Genomic DNA, 26,215 nt, shown 5'->3' on the forward strand with positions numbered 1-26,215 from the left:
GACCTTATTCACAAAAGGTGGGCAAAAGCAGGGTTCAGGGCCCTGCTGATCAGTTCTGATAGCCAAAGCATGGTAAGGTGAGCATTCACCAACAGCTCACAACAAGCAGTGGGCCAACAATGTCTAGCTGGCTTCAACTATCTAAGATTGGTACTGACCTTTACCAACGTGATCTCACGTTCAATTAGAAACTAAAAAGAGTAATTTCTTGTTCTTTAGGCCAAGCATACCAGGCATTTTTCTCTAGGAGGATGCTATTTTCAACTAAATCCCATCCACCACCACAGGCTGCAAATCACAAAACGTGCCATAGAACTTGCAAAACCGTATAGGAATCCACTTCAATAAAAGCAGAAGATTTGGAATTTCCTAAACGCATACACTGCTGTCATTAATACAGTTTTTCCATAAGTACAAAGCCAATATCAATTAGCCATACCTCTTAACTTCATATATTTTAACAAATATACCAGGACCAGACAAAATGGTTTGAGCAAGATCCTTAAAACACCGTAGTTTAGATTTCCCTTGTTACTTTATACTGTACTTAAAAAATACAACAAATGTATATTTAAACACGTGTACTTTAAAAAAATAAAAGGGAGGTGCACTTAAAGAAAATTTGGGTGCCAAAACTGAAAATTAAGGATGCAAGTGGCCAAAACAGAAAATGATAGTTAATATTTTCTATTTCAGCCACGTGCATCCTTAATTTTCAGTTCCGGCACCCAAATGTTCTTAAAAAGTGCAACTCCCTGTTTTTTTAATATATAAAATATTGTATTATATTCGGCTTTTTACTTAACATCATAAATATTACATTGTCGGCCATTATCAGCACAAGAAAAGCTCAATAAAAATACATCCCTTTAAAGTCTATGTATTAGTCAGTAGCAGTCTTCACACGGATCCATTGCACTTCCGTTGCGGTGTAGCTTGCTGCATCTTTGGTCAGTTTAAGAAATAAAAAAAAAAACACACACAACTGCACCAAAAATGCACCTACCCTTTGAAATGCATTAAAAAAGCAGCAAGAATGCATCAATACTGATGAATACTGATATTACGTTTTTGGGTCAGATGACCTATGAAACGATAAAATCGTGGGAAAATCAAATGCGTTTTTGGCAGCATTATCAGCACCCTTTTCTCTATCAGCAAACACTGATAAACATTTTCAGACGATAATTTTTGGCAGCCGAAATTTCAGTGCATCTCTAAAATAAATCATGAGCACCATATTAGCCCCTATATTCAAGTAGATGTATCCCCAACCCACAGACTGATCTCATGCAGCCTCTTTGTATGCATATGCAAACACTCCAACCATTTCTACGTCATTACTCAGGGCAGGCTCCCTGTTGGAGAAAAAGGAACATGCCTGCACATTGAGCATCAGTGCAACCCACTTGTAGTCTTCAACAGATGTACATGTGACAGAATGAAAACAGAAAGGAGCAAAAGTGGGATACAGGGACAAAATTGTTGTCACTCTATGTCAGGAATTGCCTAAACAAGGACAATCGTGTTAGAATAAGCAGGTATCATTTTATATTCATAATATGTTATAGATATAGGGGTTTTAGTAATTGGGTTTACGTCTACTTTAAATTGAACTTTACATTGTAAACAGCAAAAAACACTATATATATATATATATATATATATATATATATATATATATATACACACACACACACACACACACACATATAGCTCACCTTCATGGCTCAAGTTTTCTATTTATGGCAGGCTTCCTTAAGTAAGGTTCCATAGAACCCTAGGGTTCCTCCAAAGGATGCTAGGGGTTGTTCCTAGAGCAGTCGACACTGGAAGATTATTCTCCATCCTACAATGACTACTAATTTAAGCGGGAAAAAAAATTCCTGACATTCAGCGTGAGGGGGCACCTCGTCCCTGATCGCCAAACCAAAGGGGGCACCTCTCCCCCGATCGCCAACCCTAAGGGGGCATCTCTCCACTGATGGCTAAACCCAAATGGGCACCTCTCCACTGACCACCAATGTAAGGGGTCACTTCTCCACTGATCACCAACGAAGGGGCATTTTTCCATTGACCAAGATAAGAGGGTAATTTCTCATTGACAAGTGGTGTAAACAGACACTACAATCCTCACAGTTTGTTTCTTTTCTGGACATTATTATTTCATCATCATTGCCATATAAAGCAGAGGAGTGTTGTAAAATAATCTGGACTGGGTGTCAAATACTTGTATACCTTTTTTTATTCTTATTTTTAAAACATTCTGCAGCGTTCTTATCAAGCTAATGTACTCTGACCTGAAGATATAGGGGCTCCCCAAGACCTCAGATGTATTAAGGGTTTTCCCTGAGGTAAAATGGTATGCGAAATACTGACTTAAAATACATATAAACAAAAGGTAATATATTGCAGCTCAACAGCCCTTAGATGTGGTAGCTGCATTTGTTTTCTTTTTTAACATTCTCAACAAGTGTTATGTGCAGTGTGCCAACACAAGCAGGGCAAAAATGCAACCTATCCTACCTTTTTCAGTGGGCACCAAGGCAGCACACATTGGTGTGTGCTGAAACAATAGGACATGAGGTAAATTGCCCTATAATGCTTTGGGACTATGCGAACGAGGTTGAAAGGAAAAAAATAAGAGGGATTCATTAAAATTAGAGCAGCTCCGTATAGCAATCAGTTTCTAACATCATAGGGCTGCATTCACACAGACATATAACCACACTGCCAATCTAATTCCTGTAGGTGGGATTGACAGTTGTATGTAGGTAGCTACAACCAGAGCCGTACAGTGCAATGACAGCTATTCCAGACAGTTCACACAGCCAGCGATTACCTGCGATGATCATGGCTGGATGCACACAAAGTGGCCAAACTATCCGCACATGGCTGCCAACCCCAGCCACAGGAAAATAGATTCTTGCCACGGGGATGGTCAGCGAATGCCGCCTTCAAGTGGAACTAAATGTAGAAAGTCAAACATTTCAAAACAGGCAGGCTTTTGTATTGCAATGTTCCCTCTGCAAAAAGCACACTTACCTGCTTGATTGCAATCCTCCCTGGAATCTACGAGTTACCCGCATGCTGCTCAGTTTACATTCTGGAACACCGCTAGTGTGCTGGGATGACTGCACTCCAGCATATGCGCTAGAGTGATGTCATCCTGCGCCAGCCAATTGGAACAGCCCAAGACTGGCACACAGAAGGACCCGGGGAGGAGATGCCAGCGCTGTTGAGGGAGCTCACAGGCGTCAGACCTAAGGTATCTGTGCCTTTAATTAAAAACTTTCAAAATGAAAGCTAACTGGTTGCCGTGTACAGCTGCTCCAGATTTGGTCAATTCCCCTTAAAAGATGAAAACGAATAGAAAAGGATGATATTCTGCAATATATGACATTTTTGTTTTTGGGTTCAGATATGCTTTAGAACCCCACTCTAAAAATGACCCTCACAGGGGCTAAAGTGCTTCTAAACTCAAAATAGTTTTTTTACCTTAATGCATTATCCCAACTACCTAATCTACCCACCCACAATCCAGAGCTGTCCCAGCTGAAGCCCCGCTCTCCTCTTTTCCTGGCCTCACAGGAGACACCGAGAGCAACTGGAGCCATAGCCTCACTCAAACCCCTGTGAGGTGATAGCAGGGTGAGACTTATGGACACACACAGGCCGGCTCAGGAGAGTGCACTCAGGAGTGCCCCATTAGCTCCTGGCTTGCTGAGGGGGCATGCAGAGGAAGAAGTTGCAGACAGCACCAGTGGAGGTCTGAAAAAGTAGTAAGGGATCGCTTTGTTCAATACTGTTGTAAAGAGCAGGCAAGAATAACATATTTTTTTATTTAAATAAAGAATTTGTAACTTTTGCTATCACTTTAAATTAGTGTGAAGTCCAGGGGGCCTCGTTCTAAGGCAAGTATTTCATAATGAGCTAGTATGCACCGCCTTTTCCTTTGCAGGTCAAAAAACAAAACAAAAACAAAAAACTTCAGCGGGTTTACTCCCGCTTTAATGCTTTCTCTAAACTACCTAATCTACCCACCGCCATCACCAATCCAGAGCTGTCCAACTGCAGCCCCACTCGCCTCTCTTCCTGGCCTCACAGGAGACACACAAAAGTGTTGTTTTGAGGAAAGCCAGGAAGAAGATAATTACATAATAGTCTTCTACTCCCTAGACCCAATAAGTATTTACCCTTGAAGTTTGGAGGGGGCATATTTTGTCATCCTGGTGTTTACTTTTAAAAGGAATTTTTAGCAATGTCTGCACACGACTCCTATTTAAGCAGGATAAACAGGATGAGAAGGGCAAGGAGCAAAAGGATGTGGAGAGGAGGACGGCGCGGAGAAGAGGACGGCGCGGAGAAGAGGACGGCGCGGAGAAGAGGACGGCGCGGAGAAGAGGACGGCGCGGAGAAGAGGACGGCGCGGAGAAGAGGACGGCACGGAGAAGAGGACGGCGCCGAGCAGAAGAAGAAGACGAAGAAGAAGAAGAGGGCGCCGAGCAGAAGAAGAAGAGGACGAAGAAGAAGAAGAGGGCGCCGAGCAGAAGAAGAAGAGGACGAAGAAGAAGAAGAAGAGGACGCCGAGCAGAAGAAGAAGATGAAGATGATGAAGAGGACGCCGAGTAGAAGAAGAAGATGAAGATGATGAAGAGGACGCCGAGCAGAAGAAGAAGATGAAGAAGAAGAGGACGCCGAGCAGAAGAAGAAGATGATGATGATGAAGAGGACGCCGAGCAGAAGAAGAAGATGATGATGATGATGAAGAGGACGCCGAGCAGAAGAAGAAGATGATGATGATGATGAAGAGGACGCCGAGCAGAAGAAGAAGATGATGATGATGATGATGAAGAGGACGCCGAGCAGAAGAAGAAGAAGATGATGATGATGATGAAGAGGACGCCGAGCAGAAGAAGAAGATGATGATGATGAAGAGGACGCCGAGCAGAAGAAGAAGATGATGATGATGATGAAGAGGACGCCGAGCAGAAGAAGAAGATGATGATGATGATGAAGAGGACGCCGAGCAGAAGAAGAAGATGATGATGATGATGATGAAGAGGACGCCGAGCAGAAGAAGAAGATGATGATGATGATGAAGAGGACGCCGAGCAGAAGAAGAAGATGATGATGATGATGAAGAGGACGCCGAGCAGAAGAAGAAGATGAAGAAGAAGAGGACACCGAGCAGAAGAAGAAGAAGAGGACGCCGAGCAGAAGAAGAAGAAGAGGACGCCGAGCAGAAGAAGAAGAAGAGGACGCCGAGCAGAAGAAGAAGAAGAGGACGCCGAGCAGAAGAAGAAGAAGAGGACGGCGCCGAGCAGAAGAAGAAGAAGAGGACGGCGCCGAGCAGAAGAAGAAGAAGAAGAAGAAGAAGAAGAAGAGGACGGCGCGGAGAAGAGGACGGCACGGAGAAGAGGACGGCGCCGAGCAGAAGAAGAAGACGAAGAAGAAGAAGAGGGCGCCGAGCAGAAGAAGAAGAGGACGAAGAAGAAGAAGAGGGCGCCGAGCAGAAGAAGAAGATGAAGATGATGAAGAGGACGCCGAGTAGAAGAAGAAGATGAAGATGATGAAGAGGACGCCGAGCAGAAGAAGAAGATGAAGAAGAAGAGGACGCCGAGCAGAAGAAGAAGATGATGATGATGAAGAGGACGCCGAGCAGAAGAAGAAGATGATGATGATGATGAAGAGGACGCCGAGCAGAAGAAGAAGATGATGATGATGATGAAGAGGACGCCGAGCAGAAGAAGAAGATGATGATGATGATGATGAAGAGGACGCCGAGCAGAAGAAGAAGAAGATGATGATGATGATGAAGAGGACGCCGAGCAGAAGAAGAAGAAGATGATGATGATGATGAAGAGGACGCCGAGCAGAAGAAGAAGATGATGATGATGAAGAGGACGCCGAGCAGAAGAAGAAGATGATGATGATGATGAAGAGGACGCCGAGCAGAAGAAGAAGATGATGATGATGATGAAGAGGACGCCGAGCAGAAGAAGAAGATGATGATGATGATGATGAAGAGGACGCCGAGCAGAAGAAGAAGATGATGATGATGATGAAGAGGACGCCGAGCAGAAGAAGAAGATGATGATGATGATGAAGAGGACGCCGAGCAGAAGAAGAAGATGAAGAAGAAGAGGACACCGAGCAGAAGAAGAAGAAGAGGACGCCGAGCAGAAGAAGAGGACGCCGAGCAGAAGAAGAAGAAGAGGACGCCGAGCAGAAGAAGAAGAAGAGGACGCCGAGCAGAAGAAGAAGAAGAGGACGGCGCCGAGCAGAAGAGGACAACGCGGATGGCGCCGAGCAGAAGAAGAAGAAGAAGAAGAAGAAGAAGAAGAGGACGGCGCGGAGCAGATGAAGAAGAGGACGGCGCGGAGCAGAAGAAGAAGAGGACGGCGCGGAGCAGAAGAAGAAGAGGACGGCGCGGAGCAGAATTAAAAGGAGCAGACTGCAGTGTGATCCATGGAGGTGGTGATCAGTACTAAACAGTTGACACCTATCTGGGCTCCCGGTGACACGGAGGTGACAAGTGCCCCCCACACACATTGTACTGTACGGTGTCACATGACATCCTCCTTGCAGATCAGCCCGGATCCCCCGATGTCCGGGGCCTACCCTGTACATGTGACCCCCCCCCCCCCCCAGCCATCACCTGACCCGCTTCCTCCGGAGCCCCCACGATCCTCCATGAATTCCCCCCCCCCCCTTCTTCCACTCGCGCTTACCTTTGCCCGTGTAACGATGTGCGTGGCCAGTTTCACCACGGCGAAGTTGCCCTTGCCAATGGTCCTGTCTAATTCGTAATAACCAATCCGAGCCGGGGACGAACGGTGCGGCGGGAGTTGTGTCCCGGGACCCCCGGGCGCTGTGGCCGCCATCTTTTTGCTAGCAAGTCCCGGTCTGACCGGCGGACACCGCGGCCTGACGTCACGGAGGCGTGACCTGCTGACGGCAGAGGGAGAATGGGCGGAGCCGTTGTGTCAGTGGAAGGGAGGGGGCGGAGCAGTGCGGAGCGCTTGTCACCGGCTAACTCCTCCTACTCGGGAATAGCAGCGGCGCTGTGTGCAGAGCTCATCGCTCATAATAAACCTTCATTTCCTGTTATTCCGTCCTCTGCCATACACGGATCACACGGCCTGGGGCCACTGCTATCAGCGGGCTGAGCGTCCACAATGACTCTCCATAGGGAAAGCATAGTGTCAGGATGGAAGTTGTACATATGATTTGGTTACAGAGTGCTGCGAGATCCGCTCACCACACATTCATTGGGAGATGCCAAACATTCCGCTAGTTCTCATTTTTGTTAAAGTGGCACTAAACCCATCAGTTTTACAAACCAATCACATGAAGGCATCCCACGACTGACAACTGTCACCCCAGCCATCGTCCCACGACTGACAACTGTCACCCCAACCATCGTCCCACGACTGACAACTGTCACCCCAGCCATCGTCCCACGACTGACAACTGTCACCCCAACCATCGTCCCACGACTGACAACTGTCACCCCAACCATCGTCCCACGACTGACAACTGTCACCCCAACCATCGTCCCACGACTGACAACTGTCACCTCCACTGTCGTCCCACAACTGACACCCCAGCCTGTGCTCTCCACTCAACTGTCACACCATCAAATGGCTCCCTTGGCTGTGCAGGATAGGAGGGTGTAGTTCCCTCTGAGAATCTGTTACTATGGTTGCAACAGCTTTGAAAACAACTACCGCCAGTTCCCAGACAAGCATATTGGAGGTAAGGAAAAGTAAAGGGGATCTAAACCCTCTTATCCTTTACAGCCAATAACGCTGCCATCTTTAACTCTGATTTGCAGTTGCCATGGCTATCTAAGTCGCAGGCAACGCTTCCTTCTTGGCAGCTTCCCCCTGCGTCTCCTCCTCCTCCTCTTCAACTTCACGGTGGCTTCCCCTGCGTCTCCTCTTCCTCCTCCTCCTATAGGACTGCTTTTGCTCTTCACGCGCTTCCTGATTGGCCAGGAGGAGAATCAGGAAGACAATAGTGAATATTAAAATTAAAAGGATTGAGCAGGCCGCACTTATGCAATACAGGAAGCAGAAAGAATATGAAAAATAAAAATCACATAAATATATATATATATGTTGCAGCCCCCCAACCAAGAAATCCCCGCAAGGGTTTTTCAAAATAATTAGTAAAATAATAGTAATAAAATTTTTGATTTTTCATTTTATTTATTTTTCAATTTCACGTGTGGACATTAATAGACTCTCTTTGTGGCGTTTTTTTCTTTCTTTTTTCTGTTTTTGTTTTTCTTAATTTTGGCTTTATTGTTTATTCACCATTGTTTTTTAAAACAATTTTTTCATTATCTCTTTTATTTTGAACTTAAATCCATTCTCATAATTTTTATTTCTATGCACATAATTATATATATATTTTTTGTTTATGATATATAAGTAAGTTGGTTGATACATATTTCACGTACACACACCCAGCTAGGGGTCTTTTTGCAATTTTGCACAATCAGATATATGAGGTTTGGAGTTTCTGTTTACAAATTTTATAGCCATACTGTGTGGTTTTTCATGAGGTTGCACTTTAGCGTGATCATTTAATAGTTTGGAGTTTATTAATATTGATTAATACAACATACATAGGAAATTGTGTGAATTGAACGTAACTCACATTAAGTATTATATGTGGCACTTATCTTTGCACAAAAGCACTTTATATGGGTTTCTGTAGGCCTTTATTCACAATCTATTGAATTGTTTTGCGAGTACCCGATTACTCTCAAATGAATATATACAGGTTTATGTATAACTAATAACCTACTGCTTTGAGGTGACACTTGGTTTCGTGGAAATAAGGGTGGTCCTTACTCTTTAATATTAGGTAGCGCCAGACACCCCACATTTTCTTGAGATTACTAATAGCGAATATTAATTTGCTACTGTGACACAACTGGTTGGGCTTGGGGTGCAGGGCCCTGAGCCCGCCTCCAACTCTAATCATGTGCTTCTAAAAATAAATAAAACATTGGAATCCATGCGTCCAGCGCCCTGCATGTAGATTAGGAGGCAGGCGTATAGATTAGGGGGGCAGCGCTCCTTAGGAATGGGCCCTTACTGCCCACACCCCTCTAACTGATCACTAGATTTAAAAAATCCCTAAGTGCCCTCTTTTGTTTACCTAAAAGTGGAACATTAGTCAGAAAATTAAGTCCTGCGAGATGACGCCAGGCTCGTCCTTTTTGCAGGTATAGCTTTAAAAAAACACATTAAAAAACAAGTGCTTATACTATTTTAGGGCACTTTTACACTCACAGCCAGGGCCGGTGCTACCACTAGGCAGCCGCCTAGGGCACGGCCAGGGGGACTCTGGGAACCCTAATTTAAGATGTTAGGGGGGCCTTTGGGAATCCTAATGAAAGTGGGGTCTCTGTTGTAAGGAGGAACTCTGGGAGCCCTGATGTAAGGAAAGGGAACTCCGAGTACCCTGATTTAAGGAGAGGGGACTTTTAGGACCCTGATGTAAGGGGGGGGGGGCAATGTTGTGGGCCTGAATGAAAGGAGTAAACTCTGATGTAAGGTGATTTCAATGGGCAGGGGCACTTTAGGAGTGGTGTGTACACCGCTCCTAAAGCGCCTCAAAGAGGCCGCCAGCAGCACTTTTTTTGACGTCCTGCCAGCGCACTGCTCCAGTGTGAAAGCCCTCTGGCTTTCACATCGGAGTGGGAGGAGAGGTGCTTTGCAGGTGCTATTTTTAGAGCTATAGTGCCTATAAAGGGCCTTAGTGTGAAAGGGGGCTAAAGGCTAGGTTCACCTTTTTATTTCTAAAATCCAGTTTTCCCAAGTACCAATATACCCTTAATGAACTTCAGTTGCACAAAAATACAAGTTTTCTTTGATTTTGAAAACAAGGCCTTAACTCGAACAGTTATTTGGAATGATGCGGAGTGTATCTTTTGTGTCTGTTCCCTACTGCAGTAGGTATTATTAATTTGAAACCACTATTCAATTTAATCAATCAGGAGAGAGCAAGAGCAGAGCACCTTAGGACATGTAGTCTTGAAGAGAAGCTGCCCCACTCCAGTGAATGGACAGTGGACTACAGCCCCCAGCATGCCAAGGAGAAGAACTGGAGCTAAGGGAGGGGAAGGAAGGACCCAGGCAGCCTGGGGGGGGGGGAGATGAGGGGAGATGACCAGGCAAGAGAGGGATTGCTGCTAAGCCAGCTTCACCCTGGGATGCCAGACCACTGCTACAGACACCCCATTGGCTGTGTGGGCGTCCGGGAAGACATTGCGATGTCGCCCAGTGTTCGGGTCGACAGGCGGGTATCAAAGGTCAGCAGATCCTTCGGGAGCCTGTTCTGGAATGTATTTTCCCTTGGGCCTTGGTCTCGCCAGGATTTGGTGAGCAACCAGAAGCTCACCTTGTGCAAATCTTTTTAAAGAGACACTGCATAATATGTATTTTCCCAATAATAAAACACCCGCACCGGACGGCCTTCCTGGGGAATTTTATAAGGCACATACTGCTACGTTGGTCCCTAAGTTACAGGCCCTGTTTTCCTCCTGTTTAGAGGCGAATATGCTCCCCCCCATCTACGTACCAGGTTCATGTGGTCTTAATACCGAAACCCAGGGAAGGATTTACAGTCCTGCTCCTCTTACCATGATCCCATTTTATTATTGAATTATGATTTAGAAGTACTTAGTGAGGTCCTTGCTACCAGGTTGGCCAGAGTTCTTCCATCGCTTGTTGATATAGATCAAAGGGGCTTAATGTCCACTAAATCCAAGGACATACATTTGCGCAAAATTTTAACTCATCTACAGCTCCCTTCTGCCACTCAGACCACAAGATTCCCTATAGCCTTGGACATAGAAAAGGCATTTGACAATATTGACTGGCTTTATATGCCCAAGGTCTTGGAATTTTTTAATTCTGGACCCACTTTCCGGAAGTTGATTGATCTACTTTACCACTCACCTATGGTCCAAATTAAACTGAGTGGCGATCTCTCCCCAACCTTTGCCTTGGGCAGGGGAATGAGGCAGGGTTGCCCTCTGTCCCCATCCCTGTTCGCCTTAGTGATGGAACCTCTGGCTACGGCTCTGAGACAGGTGGAACAAGTAGTGGGTATTACTGTAGGATCTATAATTGTAAAAATAGCATTATACGCAAATTACCTGATACTTTTTTTGCATGAACCTGGGCCATCACTCCACAAGGCTTTACAAATTTTGGACCGCTATGCAGTTCTCTCGGGTCTCCGGGGCAACTGGAGTCAATTTTTAATACTGCCAATAGATATGGGTGATAAAAGGAGTGGCGGATCCGTCCTTACTTCTCCAGGTAGTGGGCAGTCTCCCTTCGATATCTGGGCATAAATATTTCATCTATTGTTACGGATTTCCCCAAACTGAATTTAATCCCCTGTTGGCCTCTACTAAACAAAAGTTAAGTCAATTTACCCTTGTCCCTTATAGGGAAAATTAATCCTATTAAAATTAAGTTACTCCCTGTCTTCCTTTATGTTCTAAGACATTCACCTGTCTGGTTCCCAAAAAAGTTTTTTAAACAAACCAATTCACTCCTTTTATCCTTTTTGTGGAAGTCTGGCTCCCCTTGCTTCAGTATAAAGACATTACGTAGACCCTGAATTCAAGGGGGTTTAGCCTGCCCTGACTTACAGAAATACTTCCTTGCAGCACTTCTCACAAATGCCAACAACTGGGTGATTTCTAATGACACCAACTCCTCAGTTGTCTTAGAAGCAGCATATTTAGGTTCCTATGAAACCCTATATATTCTACCATTGTATTGTACTATGTATTGTCCCTTGAGCCCCTTTCCCTCTCACCCTAGCTATGAAGGCCTGCTCAAGGCCTGGTGCTCCACTGTACCAGCAGGCACCTTGGTCATTCCTCAATGGTCACCCAATACACCACTTTGGTTTAACCCAGGTCTACCAGAATTTCAGTCTTTTCCAGATTCAATCATTTGGGCATCCAAGGGCATTAAGACACTTACAAATATTTGTACAGGCAGAGGTCTGACCACTTTTGACAATCTGAAACACCACTCTGGTCTGTCTAACTTTTTATTTTCAGATACTTACAGCTCTGCCATGTTTACCAGTCCCAATTCGGAGCAACTGTGATTGTGGTGGAGACCCCAGACCTTAAATGTATACTTAGAGATGATACCTTATCAAAGCCATTGTCTATCTTGTACAGAGCTCTACAGCCTTCTGTACATGTTAGCATGGAATGTCTCTGCTCTGCATGGCAGTTAGTTGCTCCTGCCATTGATAATGAGGATTGGGAGGATGTGTGGGATTATCCCTTTTCCCAACTGGTGGCCTGTCAGGTTAAATTGATACAATTCAAATTAGTGCATAGAATATATTTGACACAGTATAAATTGCATAGTATATACCTGTCACGTACCTGGTTAGTGAGCCTGATGTGTAGAGGAGGACCTCTCGTACCACACTGGCTTATGGGTCACTGAAGGTGAGACAGCAGCCACAGAAGCACAGTGGCAAAGGAGTGCCTGAGATCAGTACTGTAGGCTGTATGGCTGGTTGTCCGTGGACAGGATGTGCAGCAGGCAGGCTGGTGGTGGTGAGGCAGACCGGGGCCGTGGCAGGCTGGGATCGCAGCTGGAGCAGGAACCGAATGCGAATTGCAGAGCAGAGCCGTGACAGGCTGGATGAGCAGGTGCAGGGTCAGGCAAGCCAGGTCGGTAATGTCCAGGCAGATAAACAGAGCAGCAGCAGAAGAGGAGTCCAAAACAAGCCAGGGTCAGGGTATCAAGCAGACAGCGTTAGTGAGAACAAGCCAGATCAAGATCAGAGGTCAGCACAGGTAACAGGTTAGAAAACACAGAAGCTGCATACCAAACAGCAATGAGTCTATATACAGTAGAAGCTCAGTTTAAATTGCCTGCCTGGCATATGCTGATTCACGTACGCCGATGTACCAAAGCGCTATTGTGCATGCACATATGCCAAGAACATCTTAGTGCACTGCGGACCTGTCTTTCCTGACAATACCCTGGGGTCTTCTCTCAGAGTTTTAGATGTGTGGATGACCATGCAGATTTTCACAGTCTGAAGCTTACAATTTTGGAAAATCCAGGTAAATAAGGTAATATCCCTTTATAAAACAACTTATGAGTCTCGTGGGTGTTCTTGAAAGTTCAACAAGGTGTGGGTATGGCTAGATTTTCCATCTACGGCCACATAGTTTCTGATATTATAGTTATTGGGTGATTGCTTCCTCTATGATAATTTTTTTTTTTTTTTGGGAAAATAAGAGACACTGCATGCAGACACTTTTACTTTCTTTGGTGCAAATGGTCTCCGGAAAGGCTGTGATGCAAGTTACCTCCTGTTACTGAGTTTCTTTGCATAAGCAATCTCTTGGCACCATTTAAGCTAACTGAAGATACAGGACAACTCCACTATAAGGACTCCCACATATTCTTCTGCCACGCCAAAGACTCAGTGACAAACACTGATACTCATTAAGGAGGAACTCTAACTTTAAAGTATAAAAGTTTATGTTGCATATTGTAACATGCATTTGTGGTAGGGGCCTGTGACCTCAGGATTCTAGGGGAAAAGATTGATTGGCTACAAGTCATCTTTATTCCCCTTCATGCCTGAGTACATAGGTCACATATAGGCCTTTGAGTTGGTTAAAACAGGGGTCTACATACTTTGACTGTGCCTTTGCATTATGCTGCATAATATCCGTTTGCAATATTTACCTACCTAGTTAAAGTTATTACTGTTTGATGTGAAAGTCTTTAAGTAAAACACTTTTGGTTCACTACAGTTTAGTGTCCTTCTGCCATTGTGTCTACAGTAATATTTGATCACTAGGTGTGCCAGAGGGGCCAAGACTGTTCTTGGTGCTGAGAGGCAGAGCGCAGAACCAAATATACACAAGCGGCTCCTACGGGGGGGGGGGGGGGAGGCGGGGTGCTACATAAGAAGGCTCATCCATGATATCTTGCTATGCTATCAAATTTTGAAGACAGTACCCCAGAAAGCCTTCAGATGGATCCTGCTGATTCAAGCCATGCAGCCTCAGCCAGAGAAGCTACACACTGGCATCTATATCCATGATTGAGCTACAATTCATCGCTGCCTTAGGAAAGTTTGTGGCAAAATGTTGGAAAAAATAATCCAACATGCAAGGGGATTGATTAACAAAAACTGAATCTTTTTGGGGAAACAGCCAGTAACTGACGGTGAAGAGAGTTTTGAAGAATGGCTTCAGCAAGCAATACACACCATAGTGAGGTTTAGAAGAAGCAAAGAATCACCAAGAGTTTGAGGGATCCTTCCTCAGAAGCCATTCGCAATGTCAAACGACAGTAAGCAGGACGGTACTGTTTCTGATTACATAGGTATCTTACAAGACGTGTTCGGGAGCACAGAGAAGGCCTCTGACCTCATGTATCAGCTTGAACATGCCTATCAAGACAAGAGAGAAACCGATTACATGAGGCACCCATAAATCCCATTATGAGCCAGTTAAGAACTCAAAGAGATGGTGTAATTTTGAGGTACCCCGAGTTAATTCGGACAGTGTGAGAAGAATCCCTGTTAGAAAGAAAAAGGGGAAACCAGAGAACAGAACCTGTCACTGCTGAAGTCAGAGTGATGTCTGCCACTAGTGGTAACCCAGAGATAGATTTATTGAATGTCCAAGTATCGCAACTAAGGGAGATAATGACACTGCTGGCAGCCAGGATCATCCCTTCACCTAGCAAGAATGCCTCAGAGCCCAAGCAGACTTCAAACCCTAGAGACGTTCCCGCAGAGAAGTTCTTAGATCAAGTAGTCTGTCTCAACTGCAGAGGAGCGGGCCATTACCAACACGTCTGCACAAGACCACTAAAACATGCCAACCAGCTCTGAGAAGCCAGCAGAAAACCCCAGAGGGCCCCGGCAAAGGAGTCAATCGGGTGCCCATCTAAAGCAATTTACTCAAAAGGGCAGGGTTGCAAGGAAGCCTAACAACTTTCATAGAGAGCTCCCACTGCTGTTTCTGAACGGCTGGATAATCCACCCCCAGGGACTTCAACTGTCCAGTCGAGGAGAGAGGGCACATACCAACCCTCTGGAGCTCGACCAAAACACAAACAAAACCCAAAGCCCAACAAGGAGGGGGCACAAATAAATGCCACAGGCCAAGGTCGTCACTTCCTGCGAGTTCCCCGCCAAGCTAGTGGGACCTTCTCCTGTTTCCATCCAAGTAGAGGGGGATTTACACTAAAGCCCTCCTGGATACTGGGACTAAAGTGACCCTTCTCTACAGAGACTTTTATGATAGGCACCTTAAGAACCTGCCATTGCAGAAATTGGAATAGTTAGAGCTATGGGGCATTGGGACCCAAAATTTTCCCTACTACAGCTACCAGTGAAGCTGACCTTTGACCCTTCCGTGGCTGGTTAGACAGACGTTTGACACTGGAAGTGGTCTGTCCTTGCCCACCAGGGGCCAGCAAGAGTTCCCTGATTATAGGGACCAATACTGATCTTGTCAGAATGTCATTGACCCCTCTTGTCCTGGAGCCTGGCATTTCAACTAGGGGTGTAAACCTCATGCTGAGACAAGACTACCAGTGCCCGGTGCAAGAAAAGATGGCCCCAGCTGAAGGAGTGGGGAGGATATGGCACCTGGACTAGTGTTAAAGCCTGGTGAGGCGACTTGTTTGGGAGCATCTGTCAAGCTCAATTGGAAGCATGTAGGCCCTTTCATCATCCTTGAAGCGGATGGCCAGAGAGAAAAGACACACAATTGGAGATAATTCCAGAAGTGATTTCAACTAGGCGTTGCAGAGAAGTCATGAGAAGATCCCAGTTAGTGTCCGCAATATCACAGCCTCCCCTGTGAAGATGCCGGCTCGGAAGTGAATCCGGCCACTCCAGTTTCATCGTCTGTTTTAGTGGGAGGAGAGAAGGATGGAATCCCTGTCGAAGAGTTCTACCCTAAGAATACTCCTCTCTCGCCTGAATGGACCTCCAGCTGTTGCTAAACTACAAGTCCCATCATGCCTCTGCCTCTGGCTGTCATGCTTGTGGCTCTAAGAGTCTTGCTGTGCCTCATGGGAATTGTAGTTCTACAACAGCTGGAGGTCCGCTAATTGCATATCCCTGCTTTAGGGGACTTGGAAGACCTGCGTGAACAGCTGGCAGAACTGAAGAGAGTAGCTATCATCAGAGAGTCCCGGAGTCTATACGCTTCCCCGATAGTGGTGGTACAGAGGAAGAATGGGTCCCTGAAGTTGTGCATAGACTATTTGATGCTGAACCGAAGGACCATTCCCAACCAATATACCACCCTAAGGATAGAAGATGCCCTGCAGAGCTTGTCAGAGGCAAAGTGGTTCAGCGTGCTGGATTTGAAGAGTGGGTACCACCAGATCCCCATGCACCCTGAGGATCGGGAGAAGACAGCTTTCATTACCCCAGTGGGGTTCTTTGAATTTGACATGATGCCTCAAGGCCTGTCTCCAGCCACCTTCCAAAGGCTGATGGAGAAGACAGTGGGTAATATGAACCCGACTGCGGTGTTGGTGTACCTAGACAAAATCATTATTTTCAACTATAATCTGGAGGAACACAAAGAGGTTTTATCAAACCTCAGTCAACTACCTTGGCCGCATCATGTTTGCTGACGGAGTGACCGACCCCCAGAAACTGGAAGTAGTCACCTCCTGGCCAAGACCTACCAATGTAACAGAGCTTAAGTAATTTCTGGGATTCTGCTCCTATTTTAGAAGATTGGTCGAGGGATTCGCTAAAATAACTTGCCCACTCAATGAACTACTGAAAAATTAAGAGGATGATGACCCAGACCTAACTATGCCTGTCAGACCAGCTGGAAGGCCCAGGAAACCTTGAGAGTCCATTCAGGAACAGTGGACTGCCCAGTGCGAGGAGGCTTTTAGTCAGCTGAAATGGAGCCTGACAACTTCTCCAGTCCCGGCCTATGCAGATCCAACCAAGCTATACAAACTACATGTAGATGCCAGTCGAGATAGGTTGGGGGGGAAGCTATATCAAGAGCTATGTGTGTGATTATATATCAGTATTACATTGTATATCCCTGTATGTTGCAGTCGCTCAGGTGCTTATCTAATAGTTTTTTGAAACTATCGATGCCCCCTGCTGAAACCACCTCCTGTGGAAGGGCATTCCACATCCTTGCCACTCAAACATCCATCCTCACTACTGCCAAGTTGGATGCCGCTGGTCACAGGTGGTTGGCTGCCCTATTGGGGTTCACCTTCAGCCTGAAGTACCAACTGGGGGGTCAGGAGCAAAGATATGGACGCTTTGACCCCTGAAGGGGTATGAGCTTTATGTCGAGGAGCAAAACATCAAGCTGGAGACCGTTAAGGGCCAAAGACACTGGGGTCTCAGCGGCTGGTGTCCCCAGGTGTTATTGTAACATCACCCAAGTCAAGGATGAATGCCTGCCCAAGCTTTCCAAAAAATATTTGAGACAGGACCAGGTGGAAGACCCTCTTTTTAGCTTGGTATTGAAGGCTTTGGAGAGCCAACGCTCTGACTCGCTACTTGCTGCCTCCCCGAAGGAAGCCTGTCTGCTGCACAGAGTGGGATCAGTTGCAGCTGCACAACGAGGTGGTCTACCGAAGGTGCCCCTCTGACCATCCTGAAGAGAAATGGCAGTTGTTCCTACTCGGTAAGCAGAGAGACGGTGCTAACTGCCCTACATGACAACCATGGCCACCTAGGACCCACAAGAACATTCAACCTGGTGGGGGACCAGTTCTACTGGCCCTGCATGCGTAAAGGCAGAAGGTTTTTTATCTTAATGCATTCTATACATTAAAATAAAAAACCTTCTGTGTGCAGCTGTCTCCCCAGCACCCCCTAATACTTACCTGAGCCCCATCCCTCTCCAGAGATGTCCACAAGCTCCTCAGCCATCCAAGACTCTCCTCCTGAGACACAGCAGCGGTGCCATTGGCTTCTGCTGCTGTCAAAGTCAGTTACCCAATCAGGAGAGGGGGCGGGGCTGAATCAGGGCTCCATGTCTGAATGGACACAGGAAGCAGTGACTCGGTTCAGGTGCACCTATAGCAAGCTGCTTGCTGTGGGGGCACTGGACAGGACAGTGGGGCCAGGAGAGCCGAAAAGGGACCCGAGAAGAGGATCTGGGCTGCTCTGTGCAAAACCAACTGCATAGAGCAGGTAAGTATAACATGTTTATTATTTTTAGAGAAAAAATAAATAAAAAATATGAGAGACTTTACAGTCACTTGAAGTCGAGGGCTATTGCCATTCCTGCATCAGATGCTTACAGAGGAAGACTTTGCCTCACTGAGCTGTCCCAATGGGCCATTTTCAGAGGCCAAGGACCCATGGAGCTGGTTTGGATTGACTTTCTATGGTTGGGGCCTGAGTGGACAGGGAAATATTCTGGTAGTGACTTATCACCTCACTAGATATGCCCAGGCATTATCCACAAAGGACCAACAGGTATCCACCACTGGGGCAGCACAGTGGTGTAGGTAGTGGTTAGCACTCTCGCCTAGCAGTAAAAAGGGTCGCTGGTTCGAATCCCAACCACAACACGTTTGCATGTTCTCCCTGTGCCTGTGTGGGTTACCCCCGGGCATTCCGGTTTCCTCCCACTCCAAAGACATGCAGGTAGGTTAATTGGCCCTAGTATATGAATGGGGACCTTGGCTTGTGGGCTTCTTGAGGGTAGGGACTGATGTGAGTGTGCAATGTACAGAGATAGGGACAATTGTAGATACCTCACTAAGGTTGAACTGGATGGACTGGTGTCTTTATTCAACCTTACTAACTATGTAACTATGGGAGGTGTGGCTTGCAGCTGATGGAGTAAGCAGCGTGGAGTGAGAGCTCTGCCGAAACCCTGCTCATTTATCCTGATTAGGACACCCTGTACCAGATCCAACCGATACCGGAGTGACCCCTGAGCGATCCCCGACCCAGTGGTGCTATTTTCACCATAATCCGACGCATGGACATGTCAAGCAGAGGAGACAAAGACTCTTCACAGGCAGCAGAGCATGGAGGGCAAGATGGCGTCCGTTCACAGCGCTCTGCCAAAGAAGCAGCCATGAGGATGTTCAGTGGTGCTATGGGGAAAACACCCCTTCCAGACCGCCTTCTCCACTCCTGTACTCTGCAGAGAAAGACACTGACCCTGATGCACAAGACCATGTCTGGCCGGAGGAAGCTGCGAACACCTCAGCATGAGACACAGTGAGTAAACACAGTGAGCCCTGAAAGCAATGGTACAGCTATGCCTGGCCAGGAGACCCCTGCCCCTGAACCAACCCTTAGAGATATCTTCACTGTGGTTACCCCCTGTAACATGTCCATTACCACATTAAAGGGGTTAAGCTGGATTTGAACCTAGTCAAACAGGACATGCAGAAGCTGCGTGACCTCACGGCTGCCCTGGGAGATGTAACATCTCAGACCATTCTCTCCTGTATGCTAAGGTCAACACTGTCCCCAGTCCCAGGTGTAGACTATGGAAGGTAAACCCCTTTTGCTTCACAATCTTCTCAGGGTCCGACCCATCCCCTAGAGCCCTGAGGGAGTTTCTGGAGTTTAATCAAGGCTCGGCAGAATCTGCAGTGATTTGGGACGCCTTGAAGGCCCATTTAAGGGGGTTGATTATCAAACAGATCACCACCATTAAAACCAACACTAAATAATGGAAGAACTTAGTGATGCAGGAGGCTGCCAGGGCGGAGGAAAAATACATTTCTGACCCCTGCCCTGACTCGGAGCGTAAGTGGCAAGAGGCACAAGTCCTTTACCGACAGGTCTCCATTACTGCTGCAGAAAACAAACGATTCTTTCTTCAGCAAAAATATTTCAATGAAGTAGAAAATACAGGTCATTTACTTGCCGTAATAGCTAGAGCCCAGCAGGACACTACACACATTGACTCTATCCGGAACGCAGCAGGTGACACGATTACTGATCAAGGTCGTGTCCATGATGTTTTCTCTGATATTTTTAAAGGACCTATATACATCTAAAGTGCACCCCACAAGAGAGGAGCTGGACCAATTTCTGGACCAGTGCTCAATCCTGCAGCTATCACAACAAGGTCGGAAAGTGCCCTCAACACACCAATCACCATAGAAGAACTTACCTTAGCAGTAGCACAAATGGCGAACAACAAGTCGCCGGGAGCCGAGGGTCTGCCCACTGAAACATACAGGAAATGCGGCGATATCCTATTACCCACCCTTTTGGCAACCTTAAATGATGCCCTTCGAACGGGCAATTTACCCGCCTCCATGAATGAGGCCATCATAGTGGTCATCCCGAAACCTGGTAAAGATCTGTTGCAACCTGACTCCTATAGACCCATTTCACTTCTTAACGTAGATGTGAAGATACTAGCTAGGGCACTGGCCACCAGACTGTCAGGAGTTGTAGCGGACCTGGTACATACTGACCAGTCAGGTTTTATCCCCACTCGATCCACGGATTTGAATATTCGTAGATTGTTCCTCAATATCCAAATACCGACTGAGAATTCCAACAATAGAGCTGTTTTTTTCCCCTCGATGCTGCCAAAGCTTTTGACAGCGTGGAATGGAACTACTTGTGGGAGGCAATGCGTCATTTCGCACTGGGAGACACATTTATCTCCTGGGTGCATTTACTCTGTGCAGCCTCCACTGCAAAAGTGGGGATTAATGACACCCTCTGAGGCATTTCCCTTGTTCCGGGGCACACGGCAGGGGTGCCCATTGTCGCCCCTGCCGTTTTACCTGGCGTTGGAGCCTCTTGCTGCTAGAGTGAGGGCCGCCTCTAATATCGTGGGCTTCCGTTGCGGACATTGCGAGGAAAAAAATCTCACTGTACGCCGATGATACATTGCTGTACCTGGGGGACACCGGAGAGTCCCTAAGGGCAGTCATGGCACTGATAGACCAATTTGGACAGCTGCCTGGCTTTCCCTTAATTGGCATAAATCAGCTCTCATACCATTGGACCCTTTAGTAACCCCCCTATCAGTAGATCTCTCACACATACAAGTAGTTACCTCCTTTAAGTATTTGGGTATAGTGGTGACTAAAGACCCGGGAGACTATATCACACTGAATCTAAAACCAATGCTGCGTAAGTTTCAACAAAAGCAGGCTAGTTGGAGTAAACTGACACTTTCAGTAACTGGGCGCGTAAACCTCATTAAGATGATCTGGGCACCACAACTATTGTACATCTTACACAATGCCCCAGTCTGGATACCACAGTATTGGTTTCCACGTATTGACTCACAATTCAGGATCCTTATTTGGCACGTATTAAGCTTGCTACTTTACAGTATCCAGAAGATCAAGGTGGCATGGCTGTTCCGCACCCACAATTATACTATTTTGCGGCCCAATTACAGCATTTTACTGGGTGGGACCTTGAGATGAACAGGCACCCCTCAAGGAGAGTTCTTGTTGACCCGGATGAAGCTTACACTGCTTTGTCCCATATGGAAATGGGATTTCCTAAGATACCCTCTAGCTGCCCCACAACTCAAATTACTAATGAAAATATGGAATGCAGGAGCACACTTGGAGTTACAGGTTGAGCACTGTTGCGCGCCTCTCTGTTAGGGGAGCCGTGAGGCTGGCTGGTACCATACAATGATCTCTACCACACGTAGTAGGCAAAAATGGATATGCACTTTCAAAAATATATATATTATATATTGTTGGATTATAATAATTATTAATGTACATTGACTGTATACCTGTGAAATAATAACATGTGGTGCCTTAAGTTTTCATCAATAAAAACTTTTTTTTTTAATCAACAAAAAGAACTATGTATCCACCATGGCCAAGATCTTAGTGAAAAAGTTCTTCGCATAGTATGGTCTGCCCCAACGTATTCACTGCAATCAAGAGATTTTGATAGTAACCTCATCAAGAGATTCTCAGGCATCCAAAAAAAAAAAAAAAGAAAAGGAAAAAAAAAAAAAAACACAACACACAAGGGTTAAAATAGTTTATTGCACAGCTCCGGGGGTCTTCTGTCCGTCTTCGGGGGTCTTCTCCCCGGCTTTCTTCTTCGCCGCCGCCCTCTTCTTCCGACTTCGGGGGTCTTGTCCCCCTCTTCGGTTCTTCTTGCCGGGCCACCGCGCCTTCTTCTAGCTCTTTTACAAGCGGTGGCCCGGTCTTCTGTCGCCGCTGTCGCCGTCTTCTGTTCTTCTCTTCAGATGTTGCCTCATCGCTGCCTCCGCTCACAATGGCAGGGACGCGGCGCGCGGCTACTTATATAGGGACATCACCGGATGATGTCCCCGCCCATTATGATGTCACAGTCCTTCGCTGGCCCCGGCTACCTGGAGACACGCTCAAAATGAGCGGACTTTTGAAATGAGCGGACTTTTCCCGCACAGAGAAAAGTCTGCTCATTTCAAAAGTACGGCGGACTAGCACGCACACAGCCGTACTGTCCGCCGAAAAGCGAGTCCGGCGGACAGATTGGAGTGCAAAAATACTCTTAGTCTGCCGGACTTTTGGGTAAAAAAAAAAGTCCTCCGGAGGCTACACACGGGTGGATTGTCCGGCGGACGTGAGTTTGCCGGACTTTTCCACCGGATTGTTTGATTGTGTGTACGCGGCATTATCCATCTGGCGATGGTGGATTTAGATGCCTAAGTCCTTTGTGTGACCCCGCAAAATTCACAAAGATTCCGACTTCCTGAGGTCTGTGCTAATTTTTAAATAAACTAAAATGCTACACCTAACATCAACTAAACTGAATCCTCCTTCCTCATCACCTTCTGAGGAGGAGTAAAATGTTGGCAGGATAATGTCTTGAGTTCTGTGAAAAGTAGAAGAAACCTTGGGGAGGAAACTGGGATCTGTTGAAAGCACAACCCTATCCTCCAAAATCAACAAAAAAGGCTCTCTAATCGAGAGCGCCTGCAACTCACTCACTCTTCTGGCTGAGGTAATTGCAATCAAAAAAGCCGTTTTTAAAAATACCCATTTAGCATCAGATTTCTCCAGAGGTTTCGAAGGGACTTAGTGTAAGAGCACTAAGTACCAAGGCTAAATCCCAGGAGGGACAGGCTCTGATCTTCACTGGCCTGCATCTTGCTGCAGGGGGACCTGAAGAAAGATGCTTAAAGCAGCAGCCTGTACCTTCAAGGTGCTGACAGAAAGCCCTAATTCCATTCCTGCCTGTAAGACGTCCAGCACTGCTGGAATACCTTGGTCTTCCTGCCCCTGCTCTGCCAACCAGGAATTAAACCTCTTCCACACCTTGGTGTAAATGGCCCTGGTCACTGGTTTATGGCATTCTAAGTGGGTCCTGATGACCCTTTCTGAAAAACCTTGGGCCCTTAACAGCTGTTCCTCAGATACCACTCAGTGAGTCTGAGGGTTTCTATTTGAGGATGCCGGATAGGACCCTGTGTAACCAGATCCTCCCTCCTCGGAAGATGAATCGCAGGATATATTGCCAATCTCTTTAGGACTGTAAACCAGGCCCTTCTTGGCCAAAACGGGGCTATCAGAATGAGATCCGTTACTTGAGTCTGAAATTTATGAAGGACCGCTGCAACCAGCCTTACTGGGGGAAAGGCATAGCACAGGTTGCAGTGACATGCACTGACAAAGGCATCTATCCCTCTGGCTTGATCCTGCGAGTGCAGAGAGAAGAACTGAGCAACCTTCTTGTTGCTTTCTGAGGCGAACAGATCCACTTCTGGTATGCCCCAAGTTCTCCCCACTCGCTCAAACACTTCCTGGTTGAGTGACCATTCATGCTGTTTCACACACTGGCAACTGAGAAAGTCCGCCAGCGAGTTCTGAGCCCCCCGACACTAGATTCATCTCGGTCAAAGAGAAAATCTCTCCTGCTATCTTCTGCAAAGCAGGGCTCCTGGTCCCCCCCCTGCTTGTTTATATAGGCAACAACAGCTGAATTGTCTGACCTTACTTGGAGGTGTTGTCCCTTATTTTTTGCTGGAAGGCTACTATCGCCCTCTGTACTGCCAGCAACTACCTCTGATTGGAGGTCCGTCTGGTTTCCACCTGAAACCAGGATCCTTGAACCACATCCTTTTCCAGGTGTGCACCCCAGCCGAAAGAGCTGGCGTCTGTTGTCAGCACCAGAACTGTTGGTCTGAACCACAACAGACCCCTGTCCAACTTGGGACTGGTTCACCACCACCACAAAGTTCTTTTGACCCCGGTGGGTATCAGCATGGGTTGATCCAAGCCCTGCTGGCTGCCATCCCAGCAACGCAGAAGAAGAGCCTGCAGCGGGCGCTGGTGAAACCTTGCCCAAGGGACTGCTGGAAAACAGGATGTCATTAAGCCTATCATTCTCATGAGACCTCCAACCTGGGCTTCCTGATTGGTCTGAAGCCACGCTACTGCCAGACCTACCTTCTCTGATGGGTGAAAAACCTTCCCCTCTACAGAGGAGATTCTTTAACCAAAATGCAGTACTTCCTGGGTTGGGATCAACTGGGACTTGTCCAGATTGATCAACCAACCAAGAGAACGCAGGAAGTGTTGCGCCTCTTGTAGATCCTCTTCTAGCTGCTGGTAAGACTGGGTGACAAAGAGAAGATCATCCAAATAGGGGATCACTGTAATTGCCCTGACACACAGCGGAGCTAGGGCTTCTGCCAGGACCTTTGTAAAAATCATGGGAGAGGATGCTAGGCCAAACAGAAGTGCCCTGAAATGGAAGTGGAGAATTTCCGAGTTCACCATGACTGCCAACCTGAGGAATTTCTGAAATTCTGGATGTATCGGTACATGCAAATATGCGTCCCTGAGGTCAACTGTTGCCATAAAGCAATCGGGAAACAGGAGGTTCGTTATCGTAAAGATTGACTCCATCCTGAACCGCTTGTACCTAATGAACCTGTTCAGGGGTTTGAGATTAAGGATCAACCTGAATTTGCCTTATGGCTTTCGAACTACGAACACGTGGGACTATACCCCCTGTCCGTGTTCTGCATCTGGCACTCGGCTGATGACCCGTTGATCTAACAAGTCTCCCAACAGCAGACTCAGAGCTTCTGCCTTCTCCCGGTCTCTGGGTAACTTGGTTACTAGGAAGGTAGGTGGGGGAATGGCACTGAACTCCAACTTGTAACCGTTTTTTTATTATCTTTAATATAAACGGACTTGAAGTTGTGTTGGTCCATTGTGGGAGGAAATCCCCCAATCTTCCTCCCACTGGAACACAAGAGTCACTGGGATTTTGAGATGGTCTGAGGAGGATTGAATAGTATTCCTCCTCTGCCACGCCCCTTGTGACCCGACCAGTGTTTTTTAGGCCGACCCTCTCTCTCCTGCTGGGATTGTTACATAGTTACATAGATAGTAAGGTTGAATAAAGACACCAGTCCATCCAGTTCAACCTGAGTGAGAGTCTACAATTGTCCCTATCCCTGTACATTGCACACTCACATCGGTCCCTAGCCTCAAGGAGCCCACAACCCAAGGTCCCCTCTCATATACTAGGGCCAATTTTGGACAGAAGCCAATTAACCTACCTGCATGTCTTTGGAGTGTGGGAGGAAACCGGAGTACCCGGAGGAAACCCACGCAGGCACAGGGAGAACATGCAAACTCCAGGCAGGATGTGTCGTGGTTGGGATTCGAAGCAGCGACCTTTTTTACTGCTAGGCGAGAGTGCTAACCACTACACCACTGTGCCTAAGCCCTTGAAAAAGACATCTGCTCTCAGGCTTCTTTTTCTCTGGAAAGGCTTTTTGTCCTGGGTCTGTTCCAGGGCCTCCCGGAGCCCAGGGCCCAAAAGGTGGTCGCCCGAGAAAGGCAAACCACAAAGCCTGAGCTTTGATGCTGCATCTCCCGACCAGGCTTTCAGCCATACATCCCTTCTTGCCGCGTTAACCAAAGCCGCAGACCTGGCCGTTAGCTTTACCGGCTCTGCAGAAGCATCAGCTAGGAACCCAACTGCCTTAAACAATAAGGGAAAGAATTTCAACAACTGTTGTCTGGACGTGCCTGCAGAAATATGAGACTGTAACTGAGTTAACCAGCATTCTAAATTTCTAGCCACACAGGTGGCTGCAAGGGCAGGATTGAGTGCAATAGAAGAGGCATCCCAAGCTCTCCTTAACACCACATCACCCCTTTTATCCATTGGGTCCTTAACCCCTTGCTGCCAAGCGTAC

General features: G+C 46.8%; 1 protein-coding gene across 3 annotated transcripts in view; it reads right to left on the bottom strand.

Annotated features, from left to right (window-relative positions):
- Nucleotides 1–6,949, bottom strand: part of SIK3 (SIK family kinase 3) — a 274,128-nt gene extending 267,179 nt beyond the window's left edge. For all 3 annotated transcript variants that reach the window (XM_077456978.1, XM_077456979.1, XM_077456977.1), the window contains exon 1: nt 6,735–6,949. In XM_077456978.1, the coding sequence (XP_077313104.1) occupies nt 6,735–6,887 (153 nt within the window). In that variant the 5' untranslated portion in view covers nt 6,888–6,949. The remainder of the gene's footprint in view (nt 1–6,734) is intronic.
- Nucleotides 6,950–26,215: the final 19,266 nt, after the last annotated feature.

Source organism: Lithobates pipiens, unplaced genomic scaffold, assembly GCF_037356315.1.
Source record: "Lithobates pipiens isolate NorthernLeopardFrog02 unplaced genomic scaffold, aLitPip1_a1.2 Scaffold_27, whole genome shotgun sequence".
NCBI classification, from domain to species: Eukaryota; Metazoa; Chordata; class Amphibia; order Anura; family Ranidae; genus Lithobates; species Lithobates pipiens.